This window comes from Sapajus apella, unplaced genomic scaffold (genome assembly GCF_009761245.1).
Source record: "Sapajus apella isolate SASKATOON/1434 unplaced genomic scaffold, GSC_monkey_1.0 scaffold33, whole genome shotgun sequence".
Taxonomy (NCBI): domain Eukaryota; kingdom Metazoa; phylum Chordata; class Mammalia; order Primates; family Cebidae; genus Sapajus; species Sapajus apella.
Window position 1 is genome coordinate 22,425,230 of NW_022436973.1, and position 9,652 is coordinate 22,434,881.

The 9,652-nt window shown below is 40.9% G+C and overlaps 1 protein-coding gene and 1 non-coding gene across 4 annotated transcripts in view; one reads left to right on the forward strand and one right to left on the reverse strand.

Annotated features, from left to right (window-relative positions):
- The window catches only part of CUNH20orf194 (chromosome unknown C20orf194 homolog), a 151,851-nt gene that overhangs the window by 40,907 nt on the left and 101,292 nt on the right, over window positions 1-9,652 (forward strand). For all 3 annotated transcript variants that reach the window (XM_032295560.1, XM_032295561.1, XM_032295562.1), the window contains one exon: window positions 2,564-2,641. In XM_032295560.1, coding sequence (XP_032151451.1) covers window positions 2,564-2,641 — 78 coding nt within the window. The remainder of the gene's footprint in view (window positions 1-2,563; window positions 2,642-9,652) is intronic.
- LOC116563076 lies at window positions 1,690-1,796 on the reverse strand. Its single transcript, XR_004274211.1, has one exon. It is a non-coding gene; the product is annotated as a U6 spliceosomal RNA (small nuclear RNA).

Consider the following 9,652-nt stretch of genomic DNA (forward strand, 5'->3'; position numbering starts at 1 on the left):
AGGCCAGGCTCGGTGGCTCACACCTGTAATTCCAGCACTTTGGGAGGCTGAGGCAGGCGGATCACCGGAGGTCAGGAGTTCGAGACCAGCCTGGCCAACATGGCAAAGCTCCGTCTCTACTAAAAATACAAAAATTAGCTGGGTGTGGTGGTACCCACCTGTAATCCCAGCTACTCAGGAGAGTGATGCCCCTTCTAAGCCATTATCCTGTCCTCAAGCTCCTTCACTCCTTTCCTTGGGAACCCTTTGCTTCCCTCTGAGATTGGCCTTTGATGAGGAATTCAGGGCTTTCCCCCTATCTTCTCTCCTTCACCTTTATTGAGGGCTGCTGCTTTTTATTCCCTCCTCAAGTTCCTGTTTTCACCACCCAGCACCTTCCACGATATTTCCTTGCTTTGGCCAGAGCCATCAGGTAAGATTGTAAAGAGTCTCCGACCTTCCTTGTTTAGTTTTAGAACCGTGCTTATTCACTCTCCATCAGCCTTGGAAATGAATATTGGGCCCTTAGGCCTGCCATCTTCTGCTGTTGTCAGCTGTGCATTGTTTTTAGCTTAGGTTTTGATAAGGTAAAAAGAATAGTCACCAGGTTACTTATACCCGCCAGCTGTCAGAGTCCTTGGTGGTTAAACTTGGAGAAAGACCACATAAAGACACTTGTAAGCACAAATGATCCCTCTGAATTGTTTTACTTTTCTGTAATTGCTTTTCCTTTTAAAAATTGAAGTTTTTAACCAAAAAAAAAAAAAAATGAAGTTTTAAACAGGGCTTTCATTTGGTCGTCGCTACAATGTATTGGGGTCTAGTTTGGAATTCAACAACTAGAACAAATAACCTTGAATCCAGTGCACACCTTGGTTTTGGTGCTGCTGCTGCTTCTCAAAATCCTTGGCAGGCCGGGAGTGGTAGCTCACGTCTATAATCTCAGCACTTTGGGAGGCCAAGGAGGGCGAATCACGAGGTCAGGAGTTTGAGACCAGCCTGACCAACATGGTGAAACCTCATCTCTACTAAAAATACAAAAATTAGCTGGGTTTGGTGGTGCACACCTGTAATACCAACTACTCAGGAGGCTGAGGCAGAAGAATCGCCTGAACCCAGGAGGCAGAGGTTGCAGTGAGCCGAGATTGCGCCACTGTATTCCAGCCTGTGGGGGATAGAGAGAGACTTGTCTTAAAAAAAAAAAAAAAAAAAAACCTCATCAGGGATTAAGAACAAACCTGGTGTGCACAGCAGATCCCCAAAATTGACAGGATTGACCTGGCAAATTGCTGCATCTTTCTGCTTTCTGTTTAGGACCACTAAATGCTGATGTGGATGCATACTGAAACAAAAACAATTCATTGTGTTTAAAAAGTATTAATAAACCAAGAAAGTCATATTATGATATTAAATGATGTTAGGATATGTATGTGTAAACAGTTTGGGGGCTGGGCATGGTGGCTCACACCTGTAATCCCAACACTTTGGGAGACCGAGGGGGGTGGATTCCTCAAGTCCAAGAGTTTGAGAAAGAAGCAGTTTGGGAATAGGAATGGGTGTAAAAGAACTACATCTTTGACAGAAATCAATATTTAATTTCTAAATTGATAGTGATAGAAGCATATTATATCAAAATTGGGGGTAAGTACCAGAAAGAAAATGTTAAATGAATTCTAACTGGTTGCTTCTTTTTTTAAAAAAATGTTCTTTGAAAATGCGGAATACTTCACAAATTTGCATGTCATCCTTGCTCAGGGGCCATGTTAATCTTCTCTGTATCCTTCCACTTTTATTGTATGTGTTACTGAAGGGAGCACCTAAGTGTTTGCTTATGAGGAGTGAGACTAGTGGGGGTTTGTGAAAGGTTGGAGTTGGGGTTAACATTTTTTATTATAAGCCTTTTGTGCCATTTGATTTTTAAAGCCATGGATATGGATGATTTTGATTCAAATTTTATTTAAAACAATGGCAAAAATATACAATATACAAGTCTATGTGTGCATGTGTGTGTGTATAAATATATATGTGCCCATTATTGAAGATAATTAGTACCAAAGGTTCTGAAAAAATAGTTTCCTTTTAGGGGAAAACATTTTTTAATATGTATAGGTGTTGGCCGGGCGCGGTGGCTCACGCCTGTAATCCCAGCACTTTGGGAGGCTGAGGCGGGTGGATCATGAGGTCAAGAGATCGAGACCATCCTGATCAACATGGTGAAACCCCGTCTCTACTAAAAATACAAAAATTCAGCTGGGCATGGTGGCGGGTGCCTGTAATCCCAGCTACTCAGGAGGCTGAGGCAGGAGAATTGCCTGAACCCAGGAGGCGGAGGTTGCGGTGAGCCGAGATCGTGCCATTGCACTCCAGCCTGGGTAACAAGAGTGAAACTCTGTCTCAAAAAAAAAAAAAAAAACAAGCAAACAAAAAATATGTATAGGTGCTAATATAATTGATAAAACTTTGGTTTATTATTCTGTTCACACTAGTTTATACCAAAAGAGTCATTTGTGAACATCAAAAAATAATTCTGATTGTTCCAATGATATTGACTTAATTATTTCATTGTTTTTGCCCTCTGTTGCAGTTGCACGATGTGAGTTTGAATCTATGGAATGTCTACAACAAGATGGATCCTATGTCTCTGGAAAGTTTGCTTTCAGAAGTAAGGAGCCAAACAGTAACTTTTAAATAGTTAATATTATATCCAGCTCAGTTACCTACCAATGATCTTTAATTTAAAGAAATGCAAAGTATATTTTAGTTTTCTTAAGTCCAAAAATAGAGCAATTTCTTTCTTGATTATTGTCTTGAATTCCTTGGGGGTATAAGGGAACCTGGCAAAGTGACAACACTCCCTCTTCCACTCTGAGGTGACCTCACTGGAGGCAAAACCAAGGCCTCCTTCCTGGCCCTGGGTTTAGGTTTTCACCTAAAGGCATTCTTTCTGTTGGACTGGACTTTAGAAAAACAATGCAGAAGACTTTCTCTGGCATGAAAAGGTAAAAAGATGAGATTATAGCTTAAAGGAATCAATGATTAGCGTAAAGATGGCAGATTTTTTCTGTGAAACTCTAGTTAGTAATATTTTAGCCTTTATGTGCCTTATAGTCTCAGTGGCAACTACTTGACAATGCCTTAGTAGCATGAAAACAGCCCTAGACAGTGTTTAAACAGATGGTATGTCTGTGTTCTAAGGAAACTTTACAAAAATACGTGGCCTGTCTATATCAAGATGTGAGGGGAGGCCAGGCGCGGTGGCTCACACCTGTAATCCTAGCACTTTGGGAGGCTGAGGTAGGTGGATCACCTGAGGTCAGGAGTTCAAGACCAGCCTGGCTATCGTGGTGAAACCCCATCTTTAAAAAAAATAATAAATAATAAATAAATAAATAAAGATGTGATGGGAAATTTGCAATGAAGAGCAACAAACAGAACTAAAGCTTTAGGACCCTGTATTCTGGTTAAGCAGGTCAGTAGTGTCTGTCTGTGGCCATGGATGGATATGCATAGTCATGGAATGACTTAGAATTAGCCATTTCTCCAAGGAGCTTCAGTACAATTATCAAGGAACAATATTTAACAAACAAAATCTGGGCATTAAGTATGTTTCTTGCTTCTGTGGAGACATTGGTTTTAGGGTCTTTGAGTGGGCATACTGAAAAAAATAAAGTAAAAGAATAAGGAAAGGAAAAGATACAGTTTCAAAAGTTATATTTCCTCGAAAGAACAGAAGGTTTTGAATCTAAATATTGAAAAGGGCAGACCAGTCACAGTGGCTGATGCCTGTGATCCTAGCACTTTGGGAGTCTGAAACGGGCAGATCATCTGAGTTCAGGAGTTTAAGACCAGTCTGGCCAACATGATGAAACCCTGTTTATACTAAAATACAAAAATTAGCCAGGCGCAGTGGCATGCACCTGTAATCTTAACTACTCAGGAGGCTGAGGCAGGAGAATCGCGTGAACCCAGGAGGTGCAGGTTGTGATGAGCCAAGATCATGCCCCTACACTCCAGCCTGGGCAACAGAGCAAGACTCCATCTCAAAAAAGAAAAGAAAAGGGCATGCCATGCCCCAGAAAATACTGCTGAGACATACTCTAATAAAGTTACTAGACTTCCCCCCAAGCTCCAGCTATCCCCAAAAAACAAAATGCTTTGGCATCTAGGTACAGGTAAAGTAGAAGAATTCAGGGTATTCTTGAGTTTCTCCATGGCAGAAAAAAAATGAAGCAACACACCTATAATAAAATCCTCAAGAACAAAAATATAACACCCAAATTTTATTTATTTTTATTTTTAGAGACAGGGTCTTACTCTGTTGCCCAAGCTGGAGCACAGTGGTGATCATAGCTCACTACAGCCTTGAACTCCTGAGCTCAAGTGATCCTTGCACCTCAGCCTCCTGAGTAGCTGGGACTACAGGCGTGCATCACCACACCTGGCTAATTTTTTAATTTTTTTGCAGAGATGGGGTCTTGCTGTGTTGCCCAGGGTGGTCTTGAACTCCTGGCCTCAAGCAATTCTGCCACCTCAGTCTCTCAATGTGCTGGGATTATAGATGTGAGCCTCTGTGCCCAGCCCCAAACTTTATAGTTCAAATATAAGGGCAGCAAACATTTTGAACATAAAAGTACTGGGGCATATGGTGCTCATGACTTCTGAAGAAACCTAACAGATTTCTTCCACCCACGATGACTGGAAAAGCTGTAGCAAAAGGATTGGCAGTAGATATTAGCTCTTTTGTTTATAACATTAAAATGAAAGCATCTAAGAGAATTATGGTGGTACAATAGAATGTAAATGTTAACTGTGGCTGGCCCATATGGAGAGTCCCCTGAACTTTAGCATATGCAACAGAGCAAGACCTCGTCTCAAAAATGCTTGTTAATATAAATAACATAACTGGCAAAAGTTGGTGGAAGAAAGAAGAGTTCATGTGAGAATATTGTTTTCTTCGTATTGATACCCGGGAGGTAGAGTATCAAAAGATGTCACATAAAACCTGAAAAATTGGCCGAGTGCAGTGGCTTACGCCTGTAATCTCAGCACTTTGGGAGGCTGAGGAGGGTGGATCACCTGAAGTCTGGAGTTTGAGACCAGCCTGGCCAACATGGTGAAATCCCATCTCTACTAAAAATATAAAAATAAATAGCTGGGCTTGGTGGTGGGTATCTGTAATCCCAGCTACTTGGGAGGCCAAGGCAGGAGAATTGCTGGAACCCAGGAGGTGGAGGTTGCAGTAAGCTGAGATCAAGCCATTGTACTCCAGCCCAGGTGACAACAGCAAGACTCTGTCTCAAAAAAAAAAAAAAAAAACCCTGAAAAATTAAGTAATAAAGATATAAATAAATAACAGTACAAAATGAACAGTAAAAGATAAAGTTGGCTGGGTGAGGAAGGAGGAGAGAGTAGGAAGAAGAAGTACACTAATTTTATTAGTGGATATGGTCAGAGATTAAGGAAATTGAACATTAAGGTTTGTACATTAGTTACAAAGTAAACGCTAGCACTCAATAATATATATATATTTTTTTGAGACATAGTCTTATTCTGTGCCCCAGGCTGGAGTGTGGTGGCACGATCTCGGTTCACTGCAACCTCCACCTCTAAGGTTCAAGCTGTTCTCCTGCCTCAGCCTCCCAAGTAGCTAGGATTACAGGTGCATGCTGCCAAGGCTGGCTAATTTTGTATTTTTACTGGAGATGGGGTTTTGCCACGTTGGCCAAGCTGATCTCGAACTTCTGACGGCAAGTGATCCACCCGCCTTGGCCTCCCAAAGTGCTGGGATTACAGGCATGAGCCACCACGCCTGGCCTCACTAATAATTTAAGTCATGAAAATGCTGTGTATCAGAGTATGTGAAAAACAGCTAAAGCAGTACTTATTAAGAAAAAAAAATTTTTTAAAGAAATTTTTAATCAAACGTAAGTGGCCAAGTGAAGAAGTTAGGGGAAAAGAGTAAGGAAAGAATTTATTGCATGGAAAGCAGAGAATAATGAAATAGAACATAGAAAAGTGGTAGAACTCCTAAATAAGCCTAGCACTGGTACTTTGAACCTGAGAATAATGAAATAGAGAAACCATTAGTTTAACTTTGGTAGGTTATATTATTTTTTCATAACTCTTCCTCCCTTCATGCCCTTGCTATAGTTGGCAATGGGTAGAGTATTCTTTCCTGTTACACTAATGTTGGCCCTGGTCATGTGAAAGGTGAATGGTCATAATATGACATGTCTGACCAGAGGCCTTCAGTGTTCTTGTGTAATTTTTCTTGCCCTGTTAAACTCCTGCCATGAGAACTCTTCCGAGGTAGTTGCTGCTTTATGTGTGGATCCCGAAATGACATTCATAGAACAGATTGAAAGCTCAGCTGACATTCATAGAACAGACTGAAAGCTGAGCTCTCCCTTTTTTTCTTGTTAGATCAGACCTTACAGTAAGCAATAACCTGACTAATAAACTGATCTAACAAGAAAAAAAGGGAGAAAGCGGCAATGTCAAAAGAAGAAAAAAGAGGGCAACGATAGGTACAGAGAGGTTAAGAATCATAAGAAAGTAATTGCGTCATTTCAGTGCAAATACATTTGGTTAAAGTTTAATTAAAATAGGCCCCAGGATAGATAGAAAATCTAAAATAACTGGTTTTAAAAATGCAGAGAAATTACCAGGAACACATTTCATAGGTGAATTCTCCTAAAACCTTCACATACAGTTTCGGAGCTCTTTAAAAGTTCAGATCTGGCTAGGTGCAATGGCTCACGCCTTATAATCCCAGCACTTTGGGAGGTAAAGGCAGGTGGATCACCTGAGGTCAGGAGTTCAAGACCAGCCTGGCCAACATGGTGAAACCCCATCTTTACTAAAAATACAAAAATTAGCCAGGTGTGGTGACATATGCCTGTAATCCTAGCTACTTGGGAGACTGAGGCAGGAAAATCACTTGAACCCAAGAGACAGAGGTTTCAGTGAGCCGAGATCACGCCTCCAGTCTGGGTGACAGAGCAAGACTCTGTCTAAAAAAATAAATACAATAAAATAAAAGTTCAGATCCTACCCTTAAAACATTTTAATGTAGCGATGAGCTACATCAAACCAGACAGTATGGAAAAAGAACATCTTGCAAACTTGTAATGAAATTAGCTAAAGAAGGCCGGGCGCGGTGGCTCAAGCCTGTAATCCCAGCACTTTGGGAGGCCGAGGCGGGTGGATCACGAGGTCAAGAGATCGAGACCATCCTGGTCAACATGGTGAAACCCCGTCTCTACTAAAAATACAAAAAATTAGCTGGGCATGGTAGCGCGTGCCTGTAATCCCAGCTACTCAGGAGGCTGAGGCAGGAGAATTGCCTGAACCCAGGAGGCGGAGGTTGCAGTGAGCCGAGATTGCGCCATTGCACTCCAGCCTGGGTAACATGAGTGAAACTCTGTCTCAAAAAAAAAAATAAAAGAAAAAAGAAAGAAATTAGCTAAAGAAAAAAAAATTCAGACAGCACTGGATCTGGAAAAAAAAGAGAAATTAGCAATAGTATCAAAACTCAATAAAAAGAAACTAAAGAAAATGAAAACTACAGACCAGTCTTGTGAATATTGGTACCTGTATTTTAAGTTAAATATTAGCAGATAGAACCTAGTGTCATATTAAAATAATATTCTATGAAGTAGGGTTTATTAAAGGCACTATATTCAGTTCAATAGCTGAAAATCTATTAGTGTAATCGCTATGCTAATTTTTCTTGGAGCCTTTTATAATGACTCCATAGATGCTAAAAAGGCATTTGATAAAATTGAAAATCTGTTCTGTTTAAATTTTTTTTTCTTTCTTTCTTTCTTTCTTTCTTTTTTTTTTTTTTTTTTTTTTTGTGACAGAGTCTCACTGTCACCCAGGCTGGAGTGCAGTGGCATAATCTCAGCTCACTGCAGCCTCTGCCTGGGTTCAAGTGATCTCATACCTCAGCCTCCTGAGTAGCTGGGATTATAAGCGTGAACCACCGTGCCTGGCTACTTTTTGTAGCGACAGGATCTCGCCATATTGACCAGGCTGGTCTTGAACTCCTGACCTCAGGTGATCCACCTGCCTCAGCCTCCCAAGTTGCTGTGATTCCAGGCATTAGCCACTGCACTCAGCCTCTGTTTAAACATTTCTAATTAAAGAAGAATGTAAAAGAAAAATAGAGTCTGAAATTTTTGGTTTCTGAAAAAACATCATAATCTCATAGCTAATCTAATTATGGAAAAAAGTGAAAAGCGCAAATACACAGAGAATATAAGAATGAGGAAGACCATTTAACCAAAGATAAAGAAGAGAGGCAGGTAATTTAGTAGTGTCTGCATGCAGTGTCCTGAATTGAGGATCCTACAGGTCACACATAGAGGCCAGAATAGCACTGTAGTTTTAAGAACATCCCTAGAATTAGTGGGGAGGGTCCACTCAGGAAAGCATCTTTAATTGCACCTGGAACAGCAGTGACATCATGCAACTGAAGCTGCAGATGTGGTGATCACCATGAGCTGTAGAGCAGGCTCTTTTCTAGTTTTCTGACTTCCTTTTAGGTTGGTATTCTTAGGTGTTATGAAGAAGGAGAAAGAAGCCCTTTTGATGTGTGATAGTGGACTTGTTATACATCCTGAAGAGTAAAGGCTAAGAGCCAGATTTAATTGTATTTGGAAATAATAAAGTAAGGTGATAACTCTGCCTGGTAGTGCACAGGATTATTTCTCAGAGGAGTCATGTGTGTTAATCAGGGTTTTTTTTTTTTTTTTTTTTTTTAAAGATGGGGTTTCACCATGTTGTTCAGGCTGGTCTCGAACTCCTGACCTCAGGGGATCCACCCACTTCAGCCTCCCAAAGTGCTGGGATTATAGATGTGAGCCACCACACCTGGCATTAATCAGGGATTTTCCAGAAAGGAGGGCAGTTGGTAGAACATTCTAGGCAGAGAGAGAAGGAACCTGTCTGAAAGCCCCAGAATCATCCTCTGCTGAACTGTGAGAAAAGGTGCTCAAATGTGGCTGCTTTGCCCTTGCTGGTGTTTAAGCCAGTCCTAGAGCCAAGAGTTCTATTTGAAATTCAGTAACTTTGTCCTCTGGCCAAGGGCCAAGGCACAGTGGCATGGTTCTTGACCTCTGCTGCTTGTCTCATCTTAATCTGGATTTGTCTTTTGGATTTGGCCTTGAAGAATCTGAATGATAAACTGTCCATCCACCTGACCAGTTTCACTTACTTACCACAGTATCCGTTTCCACAAATGCATTGTTTATGCTGGGGAAAAGTTGGGAGAATAGCGTGTTTAGTAGAAAGCACACAGGCTCTAGGTATCTCTTGTCTAGATGTTTTTCCACTTTTGCTGCTTGTTAGTATTGAATCCTCAGGCAAGTCACTTTATTGCTTGGTGTCTCAGTCTCTTCTGTAAAGTGTGCATAGAGAAGTACACAAAGATATTAGGAAGATTTAAAAGGACAATATACATAAAAGAACATTTTATATAGAATACTGGTGATTTTTAGTATGAGTCATTGCGTCTTTCATTGGACAAACAGAATGTGCATGGAGCTGAAAGCAGTACTTAATAATTCATTCTATGTTATTCTATAATTAGTACTGACATATCCACCTCCCCCAGGGGCGTGTGTGTGTGTGTGTGTGTGTGTGTGTGTGTGTGTGTGTGTGTGTGTGT